At 34.4% G+C, this 26,328-nt stretch overlaps 1 protein-coding gene across 3 annotated transcripts in view; it reads right to left on the bottom strand.

The window, feature by feature from the left end:
* LOC149535081 (Class II aaRS and biotin synthetases superfamily protein) overlaps positions 1-26,328 on the bottom strand; it is a 152,878-nt gene that overhangs the window by 73,681 nt on the left and 52,869 nt on the right. For all 3 annotated transcript variants that reach the window (XM_089807314.1, XM_089807313.1, XM_089807312.1), the window contains 2 exons: positions 14,989-15,111; positions 14,705-14,857 (listed from right to left, as the gene is read on the bottom strand). In XM_089807314.1, coding sequence (XP_089663440.1) covers positions 14,705-14,857; positions 14,989-15,111 — 276 coding nt within the window. The remainder of the gene's footprint in view (positions 1-14,704; positions 14,858-14,988; positions 15,112-26,328) is intronic.

Below are 26,328 nucleotides of genomic sequence, written 5' to 3'. Positions count from 1 at the left end.
GTGCTTGGTGTTTATTACCGATAAATCATAAAGCATATTATTAGCAATTATCTGGTGTTTTATTTACCAAATTAGCCTTCAACCACAAGCTTACTACTAAGATTATATTATGAAACATAATCTTTTTTAAAGACACAATATTTGGTGTTTTTATTCATTTCTAAAGGCAATGTTTCATAATTTTTGTCCTATGGTCTTTTGCCTTATGACCCAAATTGTTGCATCTAAATCAATAACCAGTGAAAGGATGATAGTTCTAATCATATGTACCTTCCTTTGTGAGAAGAGAATTTTGAAGTGTTCTAGTTATCTTCTTGATATGTGATTTGCTTTGCTTTGCTACATTCTTCTTTATCATCATAACTCTTAGGACTTTCTTCACTTGATTTCTTTTGATGTTCTATAGCCGTTGAATAGCCTATTTGTTTTCTTGAAACCTAGGCCCAAATTGGATTGAAGATGATCTTTGAGAGTTGAATAAATTTTTCAATATTTCACTACTCTTTTCGAATTGAAGACTCCCTAATTTGTCATTTGTGTTGAGGTATAGCATCAATTGAAGTGATATAATCATTACATTGAGTATTTGTATTCATGATTTATATGAACATTGTTTTATGTCTTATATAAATGATAAGAATTATATATATATATTATTTATTTATTTATTTATTTATTTATAAATGACTTAACTAATCGAGCTCTTATAATCAAAAGAGACTATTATGTTATTGGGTTTCTGAATGTAATTGTTTTACCATTGCATGATTGTCGATTGAGAAGCAAACTAATTGTATTTACTTATACACAGACAGTGATCAGTTATGTCCACATAGGGACATGACCCTACATGGCCTTTGGCAAGGCAGAGTCATGTCTCTACGGGGACATAACTTTGTTGTTAAGGTTGTAGCTTCTGTCGGATCAATTTTATAATGAGATACCTTGTTTATGATAAATTATCTTTAAGATAAATATCTTATATATATAACAAAGTAACGAGAATCGGAATCGTATCGGAATCGGCACGACCGAATCGAATCGTGAATCGGGGGTGAATCGCCGGTGAATCGGCGATGAATCGGCAAATTTGAAAAAACCCTTTAAATGTAGAGATTTTAACAATTTAAGACTTATTTCATGCACCCTTTATTGAATATAACTTAAACACACTATAACATCATCAAATAGAAGTTGAAACTTAACATATATAAACATGGAAGTTTGTGTTTACCACATGGGGTAAAGAGTTTTTATAAGACAGCTTCACATCCAACACCTACTCCAAGTGCTTCAAAGCATATCACCCCTCTCGAAAGGCTTGCTCTATTGTTCTCTCCACCACAGACACTCAATGCCTACAACAGCTTCAAGTCTCATCAACTGGTGAGACTTCCCACGACTAATAACCGCAGCGACTGGGGGTCTAGGGGGCAACGCCCCCAGCGGGGTCGAGGGGCAACGCCCCCAGCGGGGTCTGAAACCCACACAAAACTATATGGAACACAGTGTTTTTGTGATTTTCTTCTAATCCCACACTCTTTCTGGGAACTACTGATGTTTTACTACCTGATTATGTCTTTCCCTTCCCTTGGGCATCATCCGTTATGCATTCTAAACATTTTTTATGTCGTCGTTTTTTTTTTTTTTTTTTTAATAACCTATGGTTCTTCTTTTCTCTTCTCCTCTCTTCTAGTCATGCTTAACAATTAGAAGGCCCTTTAGGGTTATAACAAAGAGGAAAGGTAAAAAAGAAAGCAAAAAACATAAGTGATTTTTTTATTATTTCCAACTAAACATGCATGCTGTTGCCAGCCGATTTTTGGCGATTTCTAATGGCGATTCAGGCGATTTTTTGAGTGAATCGCCGATACATGCGATTCAGGCGATTCACCCGATGAAATCGCCGATCACGATTTCCGACTCCAAAAAAATCGGGGTGCATGAATCTGATCGCTGAATCGGCGATTCACGCGATTTCAGCGCGATTCTCGTTACTCTGATATATAATTTATATTATACATTATATAATAGTATATTACATATATGGTTAATATATTAACATTACATATATGCTTAAAAATGAGTTATACACATGGTTATTTATTAACTAATGATGATTAACTATAGAGACATGTCTCATGATGAGACATGTCTCCTCCTCTCATATTTAGGAGTCCTCAAATCTGCATTTGGAAGACATCAATCTCATTGGCAATGTTACAACATTTGCAGAAATGATTCTTTAATAAAAAAAGGGAAAGTCGTATATATAGAAATTAAGTATTGTGTTATCTTAATTCTATTATCAAAATAAAAGAGATTATCATGTTAGTAATGGATATGAGTTAAATTACTAACATTCATGTTGACATTCTTATTTATACAACCTAGAGCTATCTACCTTGATCTTTTTCTCTGAGTATGTTCTTGCACGAAAAAGAGGGAGATTAAGAATCATGGATGAGTTTCAGAAAATGGAAGGACATGTTTGCTTCTACTATTAAGCTCAATGAATGTTTGGAGCTTCTATGGGTGAAGAAAGAAAGTTGTAACTTAGAAAGAAGTCACCAAATATGATGTGATGCAAAAGTGCTCAAAGATATAAGGGTGGGAATTTTACATTGTGGGGGGAAATATTAACCAATGTTTGATTCGCACTTGAACCATCTTTAGTAAGGAGATGTTCCATGACCCTCATGGGCAGATAAGTACTCTATCTAAGAATGTTCTTGCGGGAAAAGAAGGTTGGTACCTTACACATGCTATCAAATATTGTGTAGACGAGAATTCATTAGTCATTTGACGATCAAGATAAAGTGAGGATCTTGAAATGAATATCTTTAATGATTGAGATTATGAGTATCCTTCTACATCAAGAGGGAGTATGACACTTCTTTGAAGGCAACGCAAGAGCATAGAAGATAAATACTCAAAATACATGTGTGTGACTCCATGATGTTGATGGGCCTACTCCTATGCATATCATGAGGAAGTGATGACTTATCACCAGAAGATCACAAAATCGATATCAAATTCAAAGTGAGTCTGACAAGAATCCTTGGGTGAAGAAAGCCTCTAAGGGAGTAACTAGACATCCCAGGATCATTGTTCAGATGGAGAATTTTGAGGTGCAATCCTTTGTGAATGATATCTTCTCTATCAAGAGAAGTTATAAGTAAAATTATTGTAATGTATTCTTCTCTATGAGATAGAATTGAGATGAAAACCTTTGTACGACCCTCTCCCTGGATGCATGGTGGGTACTAGTTGACATATGATATGTAATGAAAGGTGACAATCTTTCATTGACATATATAAACAGAAGGTAACCATTATAAGATGACGAGTTTATAAATGGTAGACCTATTATCATGACAGACTTCATTAAATTGTTGTCCCAGAGTATTGGAAATCACGATAATGAACAAACATAAGGAAATCTTTATAAGCTAACGATCTTGCAAATGATAGGCCTGTTATTATGACAGTTTTGTTCCGGATACGCAAGAAGTCATTGATAACGAAAGCATTATGATTACTCTAGATATTGTTTTGGACAATTAGAGATCATAATATATGTTATGATAGTGTTCATAACATTGTGATTGTAGTTATTTAACAAGTCAATATTTCAGAGTGTTAAAGTCAGATAATATGTTAGCGTATAGATATCCTTGATACTGATATCTCATAAAAAATAATTGTCATTTCTCCCTTAGTAAGAAGCAATGTTGAAGTATAGCATCTGTTACAAGATTCAAGAAGAGTTGGCAGATTAACGGATTTCCGGATAATTCATTGATCAACAGAGGAACAAATGTGTTCCTTATAAAGAATTACAAGGACGTTGTTTCTAAAAGAAACAACGTAGACTAAAGACAGAATTAGAAACAAAACTAGAGACAGGATAGGAAACATTCCTATCTGGACTGAAGGAAAAAGAGACGGGATAGGAAACATTCTTATCTAGACTGAAAGACGGACTACAGACAAGTAGTTGACTATTATAGAAAGTATAAGATATTATCTTAATAGCATCAATCGAAGTGATATACTCATTACATTGAGTATTTGTATTCATGATTTATATGAACATTGTTTTATGTCTTATATTATTGATAAGAATTATATATATGTCTATTTATTTATAAATGACTTTACTTAACTAATCGGGCTCTTATAATCAGAAGAGACTATTATGTTATCAGGCTCCTGAATGTAATTGTTTTACCATCGCATGATTGTCGATTGAGAAGCAAACTAATTGTATTTGCTTATACACCGACGATGATCAATTATGTCCACATAGGGACATGACCTTACATGTCCTTTGGCAACGTAAGGTCATGTCTCTACGGGGACATAACTTTGTTGTTAAGGTTGTAGCTTTTGTCGTATCAATTTTATCATGGGATACCTTGTTGTTGGTACATCATCTTTAAGATAAATATCTTATGTATATAATATATATTATATATGTAATATAATGTATATTATACACATTATACATTATATATTATTATATAATATAATAATATATTATATATGGTTAATATATTAATATTACATATATGCTTAACGATGAGTTAAACATATGGTTATTTATTAACTAATGATAATTAACTATAGAGACATGTCTCTTTGAAGAGACATGTCTCCTCCTCTCAAGAGACATGTCTCCTCCTCTCATATTTAGGAGTCTTCAAATATGCATTTGGAAGACATCAATCACATTGGCAATGTTACTACATTTGCAGAAACAATTCTAAAAAAAAAAACAATTTGATTTCCCAATTCACCCTAGTGATGTGATCTGAAGTTCTAACTTCTTGTATTCTAGAACCTTCTCTTTTAGTTCATTCCTAACCTATTCCCCGACTTGCTTGACCTCTTCAATTCAGGTCCATTAGAATTTTGTCTGATTTTTCTTTTATTTCCTCGTCCTATACACATTGTTATTTTACCCTTGAATTTCTCTTCTTGAGTTTCTTAATCTTAAGGTAGGCGAAATCAAATTCCTTCATAACATTTACTTATTCATCATCTTCGGCATATTCTTCGTATATGTTGGATCCTTCTTTCAACTTCCAATCAATATGAGTTTCCTTTGCATCCAATACATTGCTCAAGTTGTTGCTTGGTTCATGTTTTAGGTTCTTCATCACAATTGATGATTTGACAAAGTCAGTATTTTAAATGAGTTGTGATGGTCTTTTGTTGTGTTTATACTATATGTTAGGTTCTTTTTGAGAATGGCATAAGAGCATTCAAACAATTAAAGACTCACGTAAAACTAACTCTATGTAGTATGCACATTATGCCAATGTTTCATCTAAGCAGAAGTAATTTGGGAACCAAAATACTTAATTGCACAAGTATGATTCAATGTAATCCAATACAATGCATAAATATCATATTTGTATTTGTTTATGAATAACAGCTCTAACAATTGAATATCATCGCATAGATTTAATTAAAATAGTCTTCGATGAAGCACATACATATATAAGACTCCAAACAATCGTGGGGGAAGAAACCTGCTATTCCCACATTCTATAGATTCACCCATGCTAGTTGACAATGTCTGGGCTACTATTGAATTCCTTGACTTGCAAGGTACACAACTAAAGAATACAAGACCCTGAAACAATCTTTGAAACCCACCACGATGAGTCTTACACTTGAGAATGCAACTTCGAGTATTCAATCTGATTCGTACACTACTCAGAACTCGGCTTGCATTACCTCCTAATCTACTAGCCAAGATATTGTGGGTTCAATCTTAGCACAATCCCAAAAGTGCAGTAGCAATATACTTCAACTTGCGATAACATCAGAATGCTCAAGTTTCACTGCGAACCAAATTGGAATGATTGCATTTGGGGTTTCGTCCAAATGACTGTAGATAGGATATCGTCCTATTCTAATAGAATTGCAAGGATGTGAGGATTACCTGAATTTGCATACCTTCCTTCTGCCCAAACATCTCCATAAACTACTCACAATACCTCCAGCGGTGACCAAAACATTACAATGTAACCATCATGCAAGTGTTACAGAATACCATAGAAGGCAGTTAGTGAGGTGGCAGCCAAGTCAGGAGAAGATGACAACAAAAAGCCACGCAAGCGGAGACCACAACAAAAGCACAAAAAATGGGAAGAATAATAGGTGAGGTGGAGGATTTTAAGTATAATAATCTTGTCCCTTTCCACGCTCAAGTCACCCCTAAATAAAATACTTAGGCCTATCAGGGTGTAGAATAGGCTAAGTGCCAGCTTAGAGTTTTAGTTAACGAGAGGGGACATGACTGTCCTCCCTCCCTGAGATTGCGTGGCCCCAAGTAATCGAAGAGTTGGGTGTTGGAGAATCTGATTACCTTCCCAAGCAGCGTCTTCAACTGGCAAATTAGCCCATCTAACTAAATACTCTCTAATGGTTCTACTCCTTAATTGCCTTTCTCTGGTGTCCATTACTTTTGCGAGAACCAATTCCAATTTACCCTCTTCATCAAGTGGTGCAATCCAAGTGATCCAGTAACATGTTGCCCCAAGGCTATTTTTAGACAAGAAACATGAAAGATATTATGAATCCGGTTATCGGATGACAGCTCCAACTAATATGCAGCTTCCCCAACTTTCCTTGTTACCTTATAAGGTCCATAAAATTTATGGCCTGAGTTTCTTGGTCCCACTCTTTTTCAGCTAGCTCTACCTATAAGGTTGGAGTCATAGAAAAACCATCTCCTCATCCTCTAAAGCTCTCTAAGGTTGCAGTCGTACAATTTGTTGATGGCATTCCATTATTTTTTGAAATAACAAAGACAAACTTTAATAATATTATCAAAAGATTGCAACCTTTTGTGCAGCCTCGAGGTGGAAAGCCTCTCCACATAAACAACTTTAATTGGCTAGACTAAAAAGCCACCTAACTGGCTCACAAAAATGGAATGGCAGTGGGCTGACTCCTAAAGGATGGTAAGTATTTAGGTATTACCCTTTTCTATTTCTCCCTCCCCAAGAAAGCATGTGGGAAAGAGTATTCCACATGTGGCTAGACTAAAAAACCACCTAACTGGCTCACAAAAATGGAATGGCAGTGGGCTGACTCCTAAAGGATGGTAAGTATTTAGGTATTACCCTTTTCTATTTCTCCCTCCCCAAAAAAGCATGTGGGAAAATTTTTTAAAAGCACATCAAATGGAAAACACGCTTGTTGTCTCTTGCAAGTAGGATTATAGTAGTGCAAAAAGTTATCTAATCTCGCACTTTTTATCATTCTCATGCATGGTTATTTATCAATGTTCAATTAGTAAGTGTCAAAAGATTTTGAGAAAATTTTTATGGTCAGAGAGTGTAACAAGAAGCGAAACACTGTGCATTGAATTTGGTATTGCTTGCTAAAAACATATGGGGGTCTAGTATAAAAATCTTAGAATTCTAGGGCTTTACCTAGCCTCCAAATGGATATCTAAGGCCCTGGATGTGGATGGGCTTTGAAAAGGTTTTATTAGAAATAATGTAGCACTTTTGAAACCAAACAAGGGTAAACAATGGGATCTTATGCACATACAAGGTATTATGTTTGGTCAATTTGAGGTTAGAGTGTTTGGCTCAATTGTGTATTTCATTTTTTGAATGGCAAGGACTTGTATAGAATCAAGGCTGGGACTTGGTACGAACTCGACAACACTAACCTGACTCGGGACTCAACAAAAAATCAGCAAGACTCAGCAAGGCATAATAAAAACTTGGCAGAACTCTGTAAAAAACCAATTTCCAATCAGCTGTACATACGAGTACATTATTTTACTATGTTTTGCTAAGTGATCTTAGTTGATAAAATATAGAGCTGCTGCTCCTCATAATATAGTCTCTGTTCTGATAGACAATATTTTAAGTTTAAATAAAAATGTCAACGATGCATAGTACAAATGAATAGATGAAAAAAGATGGGTATTTTTATCTTCATTGAGTTCAGTTTTCATCTTTCAATTCAATTTTCATTATTGCATATGCATTCAACAAATCTAACTATCACCTATGACTTTATGTTTTGGAAACATTACACATGTAAGAGAAAACCACGTCAGCGAAAAGGACTTGTAAATCATCACAACATGCATGACCATATGCTTCAACTCTGAAAATTCAAAGAGGCCATCAGAGTACAATGGTGGTTCTGATACTTTCTTCTAAGTTGCTGGTTCAGATTCCGGTACGGATGCGGGTTCGAAATTCGTCCAAATTTTTTGGGGCTTGGGTTCAAATTCGTTTTGGGTTCATCCATACAAAAACATATGTTTTTTTTAAAATATGTATATGTGTGTGTATATATTGAACAAAAAATAAATCCATACTTGAATCTGCTAATAGTAAAGGAACATAGCAAAATACACCCCCAAATCTATGTTTCAGTTCAATAGGAAATTAATTGCATCATTTAGCACTACATACAACTTGATATACTTTCTTGGTCACATGCATGGAACATATTTCCATATCATGGGGATGGTTTGACAGTGAAACGAATTGTCTATAGATAAGTGTACTTATCTGAATTTTTATTTTGCATTGGTTAGAGCATTTGTAACCAGCTATATCAAAAGGTGGGATACAAATTTGAGGTCCCAAGTTCAAACATATAATTTCTTTCTAAAGACATCCCTCTGTAATCATCAATTTAGATGTCACATATATTGTCAATTTGGATTTCCTTTATAAGCAAGTTTTCATTTTCATACATAAATGCATGGATAGCATATTAACATCATTTTTGGTCTTTTTAGTGGTTACAAGAGGGTTGAGAAGTCAAAATAACACTTTAAAAAGTCTTAAAAAAAATTCCAAGACCAAATTCAGCCCAGGTCTAGACAACAAATTCTTCAAAATTCACTGCAAATTCTGCCAGGGTTCCTGTGACAGAATTTGCAGCAAATTCATAGCTCTGCAAGAGAATTCAGAGAGAATTTGACAAGGACCAGACTTTGAACAGAATTGAACCAGACTTTGAGGGTTGCTGGAGAGAATCTGGTAACTTAGCGTTTCTTTAATGTGGGAAATTTTATAAAACCTAGCTATATTCAAATTCAAAAAGCATTTCCTCAATTCCAACTAAAAAGGCTTTCCTTTGAGGCTTTTCCTACACAGAAAAAAACTGTAATGTGAGATGGAGGGAATTTCTGTGGATGGTGCTCCAAGAGAATGGGGTTCTCTAACCCTCTCTCTGGGCCATTCTGATTTGATTGGCTGACGATCTTATCGTGGAGGATTGTCTTGATTAATAGTCCAAAGAGCAAGAATTTGTTTTCTGAATTCTAGGCAAAAAGGCCCTGCACTAGGAGATTTAAGTTTTACAGATGGATAAAATACTTTGTGGAGGGATATGGAATGCCACTTCCCTGCTATGTCCAATATTTTCTTTGTAATTCAGTTTCCTTCAAAGAATGATCATGATTGTGATTGAATCAATGGGTTCAGGTTTCATCATAGGAAAGAAGTGTACATTTTCCAATGTAAGCTTTTTTGTCCGTGGAGCTGAAATCTTTTACTGGATTCCCCTTTGGAATCATCTCTAGAGTCCACTTTTGCATTATCAAAACGAAACTTTAATCAACTGTTGGCTGAGCAGATGGGTGACTTCTTAAGATTTAATTCTGAAATGAACAGCTTTTAAAACAATTTTGTGATTGTTTGTGTTGGATTTTGTGCTATGGTTGATCTCTCTAAAATCCAAAAAAAAGAACATTAATTTTCCGCACACTTAAGAGTTCTTCGTTAAAGTATTGGTATTTTGAAGGCTTCCCCTTAGTGTATTTGTTGCAACTAAAGTGGATAGTGACTCACAAAAGTCTTTTTATTTTATTTTTCAAAAGTTTGCACAAGTGTACAGTTAAGCTTTGGAGATTGGTGCTGAAAACAGGGTGTACAGTTTTTTTTTTAAACTTTCTTCTTTGAGAGATCCTCAAGCTGCTCTTGCTTTCCAGGATTCAGATATTCCCTCAGTGAAGGAAAATGCAAAGTTCTGAGGGCTTCTTAAGGCAGAACAATTTTTATCTCAAATGCTAATATGAAGCAGGAGCGGGATGAATGCAAATTACTTCATATTCTCCTGTTCAACCAGTTTCATTGGATGGCTTGGGTGGTATTGTCTCTAGGTGAAAGTTGCAAACTGTGTTGCATCCCGAGAAGAATTTAGGGCATATGTAAAAAAGTTGAGAAACTTCAGATAAAGACACAGGAAGACACAGGAAACAGCAGATGATAATTTCCAGTGGAAAACAGTAAGTCCCTCACTAGCAAAGGTAAGAGAGTTATAACTGCCAATTCTGGGTTTCTAGAATTGTTTATGACTATTTTTACTCCTGAATTTCTTGTCTTCTTTGAGATAGTTGGCTATTTCTTGTGTTGCTAGTTCAGTTAGTATATGTGTTTGAGATTTTTACTGTTCAATATTGAATTTCTACCTTCTAAGTGGATCAAATTTGGCTTCTGTCAATTCACACTACAGTTATGTCTATCTTTATTCAATTGAGGACCCCTATCTATCCAACATTAAAATATTGTAATGTTTCTTTAATGGTCATATTTCTAAGTTTTTAGTTTATTAGATAGTTTATGTTGGCAGTGGACCACCATCCCTCATGGGGTTCGCAACATGTCTTAACCACCTCCTATGTCTTCTATAAGTCTAGTGGTTGTATCAGGCATTAACAGGTCAGTTTTGGTGCAATGGCAACCCTAGCTTGTAACAAGTGGAACCAAAGCTTTATCACAGGTTTGAATCCACGCTGACTATGGCGATAGACGCTGGGAGGGGGATTGTTGGTAGTGGGCCGGTGTCCCTCGCAGGTTTGGCGACATGGCTTAACCACCTCCAATGTCTTCTATAAATCCAGTGATTGTATTGAACATTAACAGGTCAATCTTTTGGTGCAATGGCAACCCTAGCTTGTAACAATTTTTATTTTTGCCTTTAGTTCACGATTTCTTCTTTTAGAAATGTCATCTTTGCAAATCTATACTAAGAGCTTTCATCTCCTCTAATTAATACAACATCGTTTTAGTGTAAAATTGTATCAAAGTGAATCAATTGGATTTCATAAAATTTGGCAATTTTTTTGAAGGAAAAATTCAAGCCTCTTTTGATCTTGAAATTTTTTCTCAAAAATATGTTTTTCAATTTTTAAAAATCATTGGAGGTATTTTATGAAATTTTTTGGTTCGTCTTAGAAATGTTTTGCTAAAAATCACAAGCCTAATCGAGGGTTTTGATCATGCAATTTTCTAGTTTGAGCAACAGTCTCTAATTTTCAAAGGTTGTATATTGCATGTACTTTTTGTGAGTTACATGTTGCTTGCATATGTTGTTTTCCAGGCAAACTCTCATGTTTTGCCGCATGAAAGTTTCTCTAATGGGTTTCCATAATTTTGTCCATAAAAAACTTTTCATGGGTTTTTTATAATTTTGTCCTTTAAAAACTTTCTAATGGGATTTCAGAATTTTTTCCCTTGAAACATTTCTGATTTTGTAATTCGCAAAGTTTTGTGGGATTCATTTGTGAGTTTTTAACATTTTCTCCGAAAAAAATGATTGTAATCTTGGGTTTGGCAATATTTCCTTAAAATATCTTTGACTTTTTGCACTTTGTTTTGGGGCATCATGCTCTTCTACAAAATATTGGAGAGTCTGCCAATGTTTCCTTAAACTTGTGTCAGTTGTTCTTAATATCTCTTGCTATAGGTAGGGATAGCTTTGTTATCCAGCATCAGGGTGGACATTTTGTTACAATTTTTGGTTAGAAGTTTTGCAGATTCAAGGAGGATTAGTGGCGAACTCATCTCAGTGGTAGAATCAATGAGAGGCTCTTGTCTCTTGTTACAAAGCATTTGGAAGAAGGGGGCAGCCTTCTCTATTTTTTTCTAGACAGATTTAGGCTAACTCTTGGTCATTGACATTTTGTGGATCCAAGGAGGGTCTCAACAACAACAAAATGTTCTCAAGAATTTATTACCACGAGACATGTACAATCTTCTACAAGATGGTTAGATGGTAACCATAAAGGGAGGGTATTAGAATATTGTAATGTTTCTTTATGGTCATCTTAGTTAGTCGTTGGTTTATTAGGTAGTTTCTATTTTTGTTTTTAGTTCAAAATTGTTTCTTTTAGAAAAATAGTCTTATATTAGGAGATTTTATCTCCTCTATTTAGTTCACCATCGATTTACCATAACACTCAATACAAACATCACAATAGCAACAAGAAATATGCTAAAATGACATTGTAGCATAACTACCCTGTGAATGTTGTGAGGCCACATTAAAATTTACAACTTTTGACAAACCCAACAATTAGCAACCTTGAGAACTAGGTCATATATGAATACTTTTAGAATGCTTAAAAATGAAGATAAAAAGGAAACAAAATAAAATAAATGTACAGTAAAAGAATAACAAGATTCCTTGTAAGATGCATTTTTGTTTTTTCCAGAGATACACAAGGACTCGCACCCCCCTAAAAACCTCAAAGTACCCATCCCCGCGATGTCCCCGCATCAGGTACTTGGCGACCCCTACCTCTGTGATTTCGCAACCAAGCTGCTATCGGGATGGGTGCCTGAGTTTCTATTTGAATTTTGACTTTTGAATGTTACTATTGGGTATGTAATATGTTACTATGTTAAACATTCAATGGTCCTGGTTTGTGTTGCAATTTTGTTATGTTCAAGTATTTCAATTTGGTATGTTATACTGAAACATCATTTCATAACTAACATTTCAAGTTCTATATATATTGTATACAACACCCCTTGCCCCTCATCATCCCCCTGTCATCCCGAAATTGAGGCCTTTTGTCCTCCCAAACCCAAAACTTGTCCCAGCGCCCTAGCACCTTGAAGTACCGCAACACCAATATTACACCGGCTATTTCTGACAAATCCAAAACTTAATAACCTTGACCACCAGCTCACACATAAGTACTTGCATGCATAAATAATGATGGTGTTATATAAGCAAAATCAAAGAAGATAGACAAGACAAGAATAATAAGCTTCCCCCTAAGGCTGTGGTTTTGTTACATTATTGCTCCTCTTGCTCTCTCTTTTACTCTTATCAAATTACTGAAAGCATCATTGTTATATAAATACACAGGAAGGATGCAGCATTGGATGCAGGTGGTAGTGAGGGTTAGTCTAAAAGGTAAGAACACAAGTTTATTCAATGAGGACAAATCCTAAATGCGAAAGCTAACAAAGAAAACTAGCCTCAATAAACTTAATATAAGGTGTAAATAAACTTACAAGTATCTCCATGAATTTGCTTCCTCTATTCCAATATTCCTCGTATAACTTTCCCCAACTTCTTAAAGGAAGGATCCAATCAGTAGATATGTCAGAGGTAACATTTATCGTCATACATTCAGGTCACTTGAGCCTTTTCCATTGCAACTTTTCAGCCCCAAGATGGATTTAAATTGCAAGCATTTCTCAAAGATCAAACAAGTGAAGATTATCCATCTGTGCTATCCCAAGAATAAATCCCCTTAGCCAATTAAGGGTGTTTATTCTTTCTGGTTATGGCTAAGAGAAACAACCATATTTCTCTGCTGATAGCATCAATGAATTTTGATCTTTTGTATAGGAAATCAAGAAGTTACCTAGCCAGAGCTTTTGTTATCACAAAAGCAGTACTTGGCCCTTACCTTGAGAAGGTTGTATTTCCACACACCTTTCCTCACTGAGTACAATAAATATCAAGCTGATTTCCTCTACTTGGCCTGTTCAAGCTATTGGAGGTGTCAATTGCCTTTTGAATACTGACTTCGGATATTTAAGCTTTACAGTTTATACACAAAGGCAGCTGTCATATGGTTTCATATGTCAATTTTCGCTAGCAATTATACATGGAAGCTTCATTCTGATACATATTCCAGTTTATGACTATTTATCACAGCCAAAGCTATCTTTCAAAAGACCTGAATTATCCAAATATTATGAGGGCAAATAGAGTTTCTTGTTATCACAAAAGAGGTACTCAGCCCTTCAACTTAATAAGGTTCTTATTTTCACACATCTTTTCTCATTGAGTACTATAAATAGTAAGCTGATTACATCTAATCGATCTGTTCAAGCTATTGGAGGTGTCAGTTGCCTTCTGGACACTGATTGGATACTTAAGTTCTATAATTTACACATAAGGGCAGTTATCAGATGGTTCCAAATATCAATTTTCACTAGCAATTTTTAAAAGAAGCTTCATTCTGATACACATTCCAGCTTATGACAATTTATCACAACCAAAATTATTTTTCATCGTTGACACAAAAGAGGAGGTACTTGGCCCTTTAACTTAAGAAGGTTCTTATTTCCACTCTTTCCTCACTGAGTACTATAAATACCAAGCTATTACGTCTAATCAGCCTGTCAAGCTATTGGAGATATCAATTACCTTGTAGGCACTGACTTTGAATACTGAAGTTTAACACTCAAAGGCAGTTATCATATGATTTTGAATGTTAGTTTTGTTAGCAATTTTAAGTAGAAGCTTCATTCTGATACATCTTCCAGTTTATGAATGTTTATCACAACCAAAGTTATTTTTCAAAAGACTCAAATTATCCAAGTATCACCTTAGCATTAATTAACTCTTAATAACGACTAAAAAAAAGTGTGGTAACCAATTCAAATATAGTATATCTTACTGTACGAGTCGTATATGCCCATGAATTTTGCCAAACCATTGACCTTTCTCCTTTTTCATTTTCAAAAAATATTTCAAACATCTTTGCAAAATTTTGCCCAAGGCAGTGTGATGTAGCACCCTGTATACCACGTCCTGTGTTGGGAATGAAAGCCTGCAACAAAATAACATATCATTCATACCCAGTACTTTCAAATATTACATTAAATGCCATCCTAATATCTAAATATTATTCCAAGTAAAGATGTTTAGCACCTAGCTTTCGACTATAGAAAAAGGCCATACCTCCACAGTAGTAGTGTAAAGACCACCAGCAAACTTTTCTACCTCACTTTTCTTTCCCTTTATCACAGGAACCCCAAGATATTCTTCATATATTTTGCGATACAATTCCAAGATGGCAAGCACCTATGTTTAAGCAAAGAACGTGTCAACCCCTAGAAAAGTACTCAACGTGATTTGGGATTTCTTCATCATCTCAATAAAGCTGAAAATACCAAGAAATAAAATACCATATTTTTTCCTAGTTAAGTAATATTATAAAAAAGGTGGAAAAACTCAAAAGTAAAAGTAAAACATCTAAATTTTTCATACAAGAGAAAGATCTAATGGTTTTGTTAACTAAACCAATCTATCTCTAGATGCAATTAACTAAACTGACTTTGTAATGTCCCCTATCTGAAGTAAAATAATTTAAAAATTAACTAAAAAATTAAAGAATAAATATTCAGCCCACGTTCAGCCACCGAGCAGCAAATTCTTCAAATTCGCTGCAAATTCTGTCCAGGTTCCTCTGACAGAATTTTCAGCAAATTAGTAGTTCTGCAAGAGAATTTGACAAGGACCAGACTTTAAGGATTTCAGGAGAGAATCTGGTAACTTAGGAAAAAACAAAACACAATTTTTAAAGAGAAAAATCAATCAAAACTGGACACTTAAACATCAACGAGTAGCTAGCACAAAATCCAAGACATGGTTTAGCATACAAAACTTCATTTTTTTTTAAATAATAAAACCCCATACATGATTTTTGAGGCCAAAATATGCACAAACCCTACAATAATTTTTTATGGGAAAGAATTCTAAAACCCTCCTGGAATTTATTAAGAAGAAAATTACGAAAACCCATTCTAAATTTTCTTTTAAGAAAAAAATTTATGAAAAACCCACCAAAAATTTTTGAAGGAGAAAAAAATATTAAAACCCACCCACTATTTTTTTAGGTTAAAAACTAAATAACCCATTAAAAAAATTTTAATGGACAAAATTATAACCCCACCATGATTTCTAAGATAAAATCATGCAAAACCCTTGTACTGCAGAAAAAAGTCAGTTACAGCAAACAAAACAACCCATGACAAAACACCAAAACTTCGCATGACAAAATACCCCAAAAAAGGCCAAACTTCATCAGGTAAAACAAGAAAACTAGCCGAGAACAAATTGTCACAGAATCCATGATCCTTCAACACCCAATCAAAAAAACTAAGAGATTTTCAACAGAGCTGAGAAATCCTCGCACAAAAAACAGCACATACTCTGAGACCATGTTATAAAACTTTATACTTTAAAATTGAACAATGGAAACAAAGTCTCCTTATATAGAAAAGTACAAGACAATGTTTCCAAATAAAAAAGGCATTAACTGAATACAAAAGCCTTAAGAATAGAATCATTATTTTACTATTTATATATCTGATATCAACAATATATACATAATATATAGCATAAACCTAAGTTGCCAGTTCAGATTCTGGTTTGGATGCAGGTTCGACATTTGGGTTTGAAATTTACTCAAAGAAAATTGGGCTGGTTTCAGATTCGTCCGTACAAGTTTGTTTTGCTTCTTCTTCTTTTTTTTAAATATGCTGCAGCAAACAAGTTCATACACCACTATGCTAATATTAAAATATATAGCAAAATACACCACCACGTATATTAATGATTTTGTTCGAATGGCATGACAAAATATCAAAATACGCTACCATAGCAATGTTTCAATTCAAAAACTTTAAAACAGTAATGTCAACATTACTAATCAATAATCATTCATAGACTCATGTGATCAAATATCAATCTATCATCAAAGAATTCAACATCAGTAGGCAGTTGCTGATTAGAGCCACTAGCATCAGAAGTTTCAGCCGTAGTCTCAGTCGTAGCCTTAGGATCAGCTTCTTCATCACTATGTATCTCAGGATCACCATCTTCAATTGCAAGTGCATCAAAGTGGACTTCCAACTCCATAGCCTCTGGTTCAACATCCCACTGTTTTGCCTCACCCTCTTTGTAGCTATTCTCTTTATGAGTTGTGAGCCTCTGAATGCACAAACACCAAGTTATCTGCCTTCTTGGAGTTTAGTCGGTTGCGTTTTATTGAATGGATAAAGGAGCATGTGCTCCTTCCTCTCAGATGATGATGAACTAGCAACCTATCAAGATTTGCAAATTTCAAATTATAGAGTGAAGAGTTTTGAATATTTACTAACAAGAAATTAGAAATTAGAATCTTAAGATTAAAGAACTTACCTATGATAAAATTTTGATGGGAATGGGCTACAAGTGTTGGTATCTTTGTCCATGGAAGTACCACCATTTATGAGCATCAACATTGTTCTTATCTTCAAGAGCACCAAGACCAGAATCATCGGTGCTCACAAAACTCATTAATTTAGACCTCACTGCTGGTTGTAGGTGCTCAAAAAGAATGTTTGAAGGGCTACCTTGTACTCTAAAGCAACTTCAGGATTTTTGTATGGGGCAACTCTACCGGTACTCCCCTTGAGGACCAATAAGCTATAGAACCTGGGGCCCAATGCAAAGGCAAGTAAATGCAAAGGGTTAGTCATTTTGTTCCATCTCTCTAACATGATTACCTACAGCTCCTTGAAGAACTTTTCATCGAGATCTTGCTCTTCCTCATTTATGATATTAATGTCCTCAATCATGGAGTCAATGCTATCATATACCTCACCCAAGTAAGGCGAATCCATGTCAGTGTATCGGATCATGCTCAATATAGGCTCAGTGATCTTCAAAAGGTACTTAGCACGATCCTACCAATAGTCCTCTAGTATCATTGCCTTTATGGTGGATGTCTTGGCACTATTAGATTGCCTCTATATGCTCCAATTAGCATTGGTCACCATTCTAGACAATGTCTCTTTAAAATTTTGGCAAAGCCCTCACATCTCTTTAAAATTTTGTTACCATTCTAGACAATGTCTCTGTTTATCATTCTAGCAAAGCAAGTCTCAGCACTTATTTTAAAATCAAAACAATAATAGATTTAAAATTTGAAAACATAGAAAGTTTACTAAACTAAAGTGACTAGATTCCTAAAATATGTTTAAATTTTAAACAATTGAGCTTACTTTCAAGAGCTCCAATTTGAGAATTGTCTAAAGATGGCTTGAATCATATGGTGGTTTGTGACAAACATTTGGATCTCTTCTGCCTCTTCTTACATTTTTTTAATCCACTAAATCTTAGTGCCAATTTTTTGCAGCATCAAGTTGAGTCAATGCACAGCACAAGGTGTCCAAAAAAATGTGTTCATACAGCTCCTCAACCAATAAGCCAGCAGCCCTACATTCTTCGCATTGTCGGTTATTACTTGAACAAGATTTTGAGGGTTGCTGAAATAGAAAAACATTTGATTTGTCTTTCTCATTTGGTGCAGGTTTTGTTTAAACCATTTTTTTTTAATTGCTTTAATAAAGTTTCCTTGAAATTAAATTTGGGAGGATTTATGTCAAATCTTTAAAAAATCAAATCCCATAGTACTTGGCATAGTTAGAAAATCAAGTTGTTTTAGGCAAACATGGGTACAATATTTGACGTGTATCCAAGTAGTATCGGATACGTTTCCAAATTGGATAAGGGGATACGAGCGCCCTAGGAAAGACAAAGGAGTTTCCAGCAACTCTGCTTAATACGTTAATTGTTAAAGGTATTATGAATCAATTGTTTCTGCATAGTGATGTATGGTAATTATTGGGAAATTGGCAGTCTACTAGTGAGGAAAATTACAAGGACTAGGTTAAATTGCCATTCCATGGTATCTAACACAAACCAACCCTAGTATCTAGCTATATATTAAGCTCGTTCTTCTAGAACTGTAGTTAATGGTCATTTAGGCTTTCTTATTTAGTGTGCATATTTAGTTCTTTATTTAGTCAACTTTGTTTTTTGTTCACGCTACGGTTAGCATTTCTAAAGTCTATTTAAGAGTTCATTGTTAAATCAATTATAATCCCGTATCTTTGGTTGAAAATGTATAATTAACAATTAACAATTAAAAATTAACAATTAACAATTAACAATTGACAATTGACAATTAACAATTAACAATTAAAAATTAACAATTAACATAAATATCACTTGCAGCGCCAGATTAAACCATAATAAAAGCAAGACAAAAAAAATTATTGTGTAAAATGTCCAGACATGTTTCTGGGGAATTTCACCCCGTCATCAGTGGACTTACGATAATATTACAATAAAACAGTTTAAATAGAAGTGAGGGGATAACCACCTCAACTTCCAAGAAAACCAACAGTCATGCTTAAAAAATTAATCAATTAATTAAAAAGATTATTTAATTAATCAATTAATTCAAATTAATTAATCAATCAATTAATTAATCAATCAATTAATTAATTAAAACATCACTATGAAAAGGAGAAAAAGACCAAAAATAGGCGTGCGGGTACTTTTTGGCAAAAGCCATAAATGTCTAGGGTTTAGGGTTTAGGGTTTAATAATAACATGTGATTTTATTTTTATTATTTATTGAATAATATAATATTATTTATTTAATCTTAAAATGGGGACATGACATATGCACACACACGTGAGCACCAAGCACTAATCATACACATCCACACATTGATGGATCTGGAATTTGTTATGGTTGTATGATAACCATGTTTCAAAACACAACAAAGCTAACCATTTTCACAGTGTTGAAATTAGGCTAGCATAAGGGACTGCCTAACATTCCTTATATATGCCAATCGACGCCACAGAGATCTCCTCCACAGGGATTAGAGACTATGTTTATGATTATGGATATCACTCCAAAGCTAGCCTTGACCTCTGATTTGAACAATAAAAAACATATTTTGAAACTTTGTTTTATCCTTATAAATGACTTGTATGCTGTAATTTAAATGCTATTATTTCATGAGAAGCTGTCACCAAATCTTAAACAGAAACCAAAGGTACAAACTGGTTTTTAAAGCCAACTCCTACTGGGGATAAACCAATCTTGTGAGACATGGAGCTGAATAATTCTCCCCCAAGAAGGTTTGCTGAGGCAGTTCATATCGAGACATGGAGCTAAAAAGGAAATAAATTCTGAAAATTCTTAAATACACTGAGCCATAGATAAGTAATCTGCTTAGATTTGCTTCAAATCTAGTTCAGTCCGGACTTTCGTGTATGGCCAGATTTGATTCCCAGAATTCTTGGCCAGCCCAACTTTGTTCTATCCAATTTGAGCAGATTTATTAGACATCAGAATTTATCCAATTGTGCATAAATTTGAAAATCCTTGTATGGATACTTTACCAAATTAGTGTTTTGAAATTGATGGATTTCTGAATTCTTTTGACCTCCTTGTCCTGAATGAATATAACTTTTTCAGACCTGGTAACTATCTACTAAACCACATTGAATGAAAAAAATAAGTAGAGTGACAAAATCAAGTTACAGATCAAAGCAAGAAGTCTAACTGTATTGTCATCATTGTTTCAGGTTAACCAGACTAAAAAGATATTGATCAAATGGTTAAACTTTTTAAAGATTGTCATCTCTCCCGAAACAAGCTGGGGCGGTAAACAGTATATAAGTAAATTCATTTGAATAATATGGAATGGCAATATTCAAGGAAACCAGCAAAAATGGCACATATTCCCATGCAAATGATGGGTTAGCTGGTCAAAAAATATTAGAAACAATTTCATTGTCCTGATTATATGCCCAGTCCAAAAGTTACTAGAACAATGACAATGTCCTAAATTTATACGTTTCAGTCCTAACATTACTAGAAACAACATCAATCTTATAAAGTTACACATCGATCTATTCCTCCCCAACTTATAGAAGACTAGCATACTAATCTGAATAATCAAATTTCACCTCTGACTGTATTTCCATTAACAAGGAAAGATGGAATCAACTTCAATACATGCAAATAACTTTATACATATCCTGCCACACAATATTTCAGAAACCTATGGCTAATATAGAACCACATATGTTTTAATCCTATTAAGGCATACAAATATAAATAAGCATATCAAGAATGTGAATTGTAGATCAGTGTTATTAAATTAGGTCATTAGTTAAAATTGAAATGACAATTAATTGTTATTCAATTTTAAACAAAGGAGAGGAATTCTCCTTAAATATTGATTAAATGCAGAGTTCCTAAAACAGAAATGGAAGACTGAAAAGAAACTTTGTAAAATATGAACTAACTATGAAAAGGAAAGAGATACTAGCTGAATGGCCATTATAGAAACATTACATAATCTGCAGGTCAGTTGGCCATCAATGCATTAAAAGTATGCCCCCCTTTTCTTAAGAGCAATCTACGACATGAGCCTAATGTAGAGACCCTCCCAGTTCTACAAAACTTTTGGATATGACCAAGATTACCACAAGCTGTCAACCACAATCCTTCCAACCTAGTGTTGAACTGCAAAGCCATCCCTCCTGTTAATGTATATAGCTTATGTCGGATGACATTTTAAAATAACTGATATAATTAGAGATATATTATTTTTGTCTCTAATTAGTTGTGTTATATTTATATGTAATATTTATATATTATATTAATTTATATATATAATATATGTATATTATACTTATAATTATTTTATATATAAATAACTATTTAATCTTTACCTATCCTAATTGGATTTCAGAATGGACCCTCCTAGTTTCGGCATGCAGAGTTGTGCATTGGACATTGAACTAGATAGTACGATATACTACTGCACACGTTTGAGCATCTGCTTATTAAACTTTATTACCCTCACCAATTTTCCATGTATATGGCAGGCCCCCTCCTTATCATGCTAGTTGGAAGTGATTTTGATCAACACAATAACCGCATCATTTTTCCTTGCATCGAGCTCTGTGATGGAGCTCTAGTTTTTGGCAGAAATAGGGCATCCGTTTATAATGTTGAAAAACTTGGGAAATCATTGATGCCAAAGATTGATAGAAATTCTAATAGGAATGTAAACCAACAGTTGTTGATGACCACTCGCTCATGAAAGGAGAGGCAATTAGGATCTTTTAGACATTACATAAAGGCATGATATTTAAAAATAAAACATGAAACTCTACTTTTAAGGATCCAAGCTACAAAAGCTGTATAGCTTTGCCCATCATTTCCTCCAAGGGAAAGATACAAGGAGACAAAGCATCTAGGTGATGATCCTTTTGAGTTGATCCAGGAAAGATAACATTCAGATTTGTGCAGACATAAAAAGGTATGAAACAGAAATTTATGTTGATCAGGGGTTACTTCTTTGTGAGAACCCATTGGAGAATTTAGTCATAAAATTGGATAGAACGGTTGACAATATATGGCATTGACCAAGCAATGGTGTGCAGCAGACATGCAGATAGAGACATGGCTGATTCAGATTCAGTTGGGCATTAAGCTATCTATGGACTTGTCACACAAGTCATAGAGATACTTACCTTTGATTCGCACACACTTGGAGCAACGGAGTGATACAATGTTTCTTATATTTGCAGTAACAGGGGAATAGTTCACAAGTCAGATTGATGAAAAATAGAGCAGTGAGTCATGTCATATATATATAAGGTCCGAAGACAGCAATAGAGAAGTTTCAGGACTTAAATGTATTCAATATTATCATTAAAAATAACAGATGAAATATTGCTACAGAAAACTAGAATCCTCATCTTGGCAAGGTATGTCTCACAGAAAGGGATTCAGACCTGATCATACAATTCATTAAATAGACAAATCACAAAATATCAAAGTAATCAAATAACGCACCCACACAAGCATACGAGCAATGTGGATGTAACCCAAGCGAGAAAAGGGAGTTTAGTTGTATCATGGCTGAAGACATAATTAAAGGTTTGGATGCACGTCTTCATCAATTCCTTGGTTAAGCAACTCTGTCTATGAAGTGACCTGAAAGCTGGAGCCATTATTCTCACTACCATCAAACTTGGAGGGCAATGAACCACTTTGTGGTTCTGTTTCTCCACTCATATAAGGTGACCATTTGGAAACCCGCGAGGAGGAAATTTGAGGTGTTTGGCATCTGTGTCTACCAGTGCAATTTTCGATGCATACACCCATCCTACATTGTCTTTTGTGCAACGGTTTTATTAATTTCCAAATGATTCAATGTTTCCAGTTTGGTCGGGATTGGGGGATCCCGTGTCAATTCCTTAGTATCAATATCCTGTGTTTAAAAGCATTTTGAGGAATAGGACAAAGATGATCTTTCAGTGTTGAGTTTGAAGATTGTCTTCTCCCATTTGAAGTTTATCACCGTCCTTCAATGATTTTCGCATATAGCCGCTAGAGCATTGACTGTCACAAAATGTGGTTGGCTACTTATGTCTAACGATTTGTTGTTTTTGGCGCAGGTATATGGAGTATACGATGGAGAAGAATTGGAATACCTAAGAGTAGTGGCATGACTAGCGGCACATAACGGTGCCTTTTGGAAGACTCGCGAGAATGTCGGAGCCAATCAAATAGAGCAACAGGCATGGGAAGGACTCAAGATTAGAGGTTGGTGATTAGAGAAGAACCCGTGTCTCTCATTTAAACAACACAGTGTATCGTCATCATGATTTCAATGTTCAAAGGCTCAAGATGTGATGGCAGCCTGATTACTTTGCAGTGCATTAAGAGAAATTCATATAGATGCAGGCTGACATATATATTTTGAATCCTCTTCTCTCTATTAGTTTTAGCAGCAATCATTATTGGACAAAGTGCTTATCACTAGAACATGAGGCAGCTATAAGTTTGTAATATAATTGTCTCCGATTAATTGTTAGTTATGAAAAGGTGTGGTGCTTGGAAAGCAACCAACACCATTCTAAAATCTATAAATGAGGATATAAGATACAATTCATATTGATAGACAATTTCCAAAAAATCTTACATATTCATACTATTACGCACTCTTGATATATTATATTCTTTTATAGGCGAAGAATGAATTTTTTAACTAAGCCCGTAGATTATGGATTGTTGAGTAAATATTTTTATATGCGTTATCGAAACGAACTGTTGTGGATGGATCATCCATAAGGAGTGTCTTCATTGCATTTTTTATTCTGGCGTAACCAATAAGAATGTTCATTTTATTTATATGCATAATGCTTTAGACTTGGAAATGTTATAAAGTTCTGTCCTTTACAATTATTTTTTAAAATTCTATAAATAATTTATATGATAGATAAGTGGACAGGGTCAATTATAGAATTTTAAAATCGAACATCATAGGTATTGAGAAATATTTAATTGTTTCTGAATCTATGCCTAGCTCGTCTCCAAACCACAAGAGTTAAAATACATTCTAGACTATTTTAAAATTGCGTCCATATATTTGTTCCATCTCATCTTGATTACTAAACTATTTATAGTCGATGTGTGTAGAAATTTATAAAGTTGTATGTTTTAAACTTATAATATTGACTCTTATCGCCCATTTGATTTCGGCACTGGTCTTTATGTTATTCATAATTCATGATCCATACGCTGGCAATTATTACATTTCTTTCCTTTGAAGAATTAATATATTAATTTGTTGCAATCATCCATAATAATTATTTTTATTTAAAACATCTTGACATTCATTTATTATTATCAGTTCATAATTTGCAAGTTAAAAACTTTCTATAATTCTTGCCACTTTGGAAGCTTTCATTATTGTCGTACTCTAACCAATCCGCTACAAGGATCGTGGATTTAAGTGATTTACTTAGAATCAATTGCACCAGCCTTGACCTTGCAGAGCCAAAAGTGCAGAAGATCGAATTGATCGGTCTTGTCAAGTTGGCCATAACCGGTTGGATATCCCAGCATCAAGTTGGCAAGACTCGTAGGATTCCAATCTGCAGTTTTGGGAACCAACACTCTGTTCCTAGTCATGTCATCTCTTCCTTTCTTTTTGAACGGCATTTATATCAATTGCTTGCACTTAAGTAAGCCCATCTTAAATGCATATCATCGAATATCATCGAATATCTTGTTATTTACTGCTAAACCATTGACATTGATCATGGAATGTGATTAGAAAAACAAATCAATGCGAGCGATGGTGTGTCACTCGACTGTAAGGGTATGTGTGAGCTTAAACATATGTGTCGCTTGGCTATAGGGGTGTGTGGTGTGTCAGTCGGCTGTAGGGGTATGTGTGTGGTCACATCCCTTTAACAAATATCATATATAATATGAGTAAGACCTCTCTTTTGAAAAGCACATCAATTATCTAGTGTTATTACATAAGAAAGATCTAATCTTAGAACACTTATAAATATAATTATAAAGAATTTCAAATTATAATAATCTGATCAAATTAATATGGTATCAGAGCAAGTCTGAAGAAAAGATCACATCAAATTATTGAAGATTATCATAATCATTTCTGAAATAACCACACTATTTCAAAATGGTAAACGGCATGAAACTTGAAGACGGACTTGAAGGCACTTCTAATTTTGAAGCTTGGAAATTACGAATGATGCTAATTCTAAAAAAGCATGACCTAATAACTATAGTGAGTTCTCCCAAAGAAAGACAACGAAAAGAATCAATGGGAAAAGGACAACACAAAAGCAATGAAGTGATTGGTGGATGGAGTGAAAAATCATTTACTACCTATTATCACCAAGTTGGACTCTGCATATGATATGTTTAAAGCATTTGAAGACATGTTTGAAATCAACACTAGTAGGTGTCTTACTTTGAAGAATCAACTTGCTACTATAAAAATGAATAAAGGAGAAACCGTCACCTCATACTTTATGAGGATAACGGAATTAAGAAACCAACTTTTAACAATTGGTCACATCTATGATAGTAAGAAGTTAACTATGGTAACATAAAATGGACTTCCTAAATCATGGGAAAATTTTAGACAAGGAATATGTGGTGCAGGAGCACCCCATCAAAATTAAGTGGTCTAAAAGTCTTCTAGGCCTTCTCAAACTTTGATTCTAGCATATTTGGTTAATTAGACTCTTTCTTGCATATTGATCCTATTTGTGTGAATCCTTGAACAACTTTTGTATTTGTATAAACCAGTTGTTTCATGAGGTCACAAGGATCTTGTAGTCTCCTAGGGTCATGTTAAAGGTCTTAGGAAGTGTTAGGGCCTTTTAAAAGTCATGGTAGAGTCATAAAATCAAAATAAGTTGCATAACTATACAATAATGCAACATTAACATAATATTAATAAACTTTTATTTGTAATAAGTTCCCTCGAACGGTCACAACCTTCAAATTTCAGTTGGACCAGTTGGGGGAAGGTCTTCATAAGCCCTTACAAGCGGGTGGAAGATACAATGATGTATTATTTGCTTGTGAATCAATAAAATACCACT

This window comes from Cupressus sempervirens, chromosome 10, assembly GCF_028749045.1.
Source record: "Cupressus sempervirens isolate cs-2001-9-10 chromosome 10, ASM2874904v1, whole genome shotgun sequence".
NCBI classification, from domain to species: domain Eukaryota; kingdom Viridiplantae; phylum Streptophyta; class Pinopsida; order Cupressales; family Cupressaceae; genus Cupressus; species Cupressus sempervirens.
The sequence above is the reverse complement of the archived record's forward strand: the minus strand, read 5'-3'. Positions and strand labels throughout refer to the sequence as shown.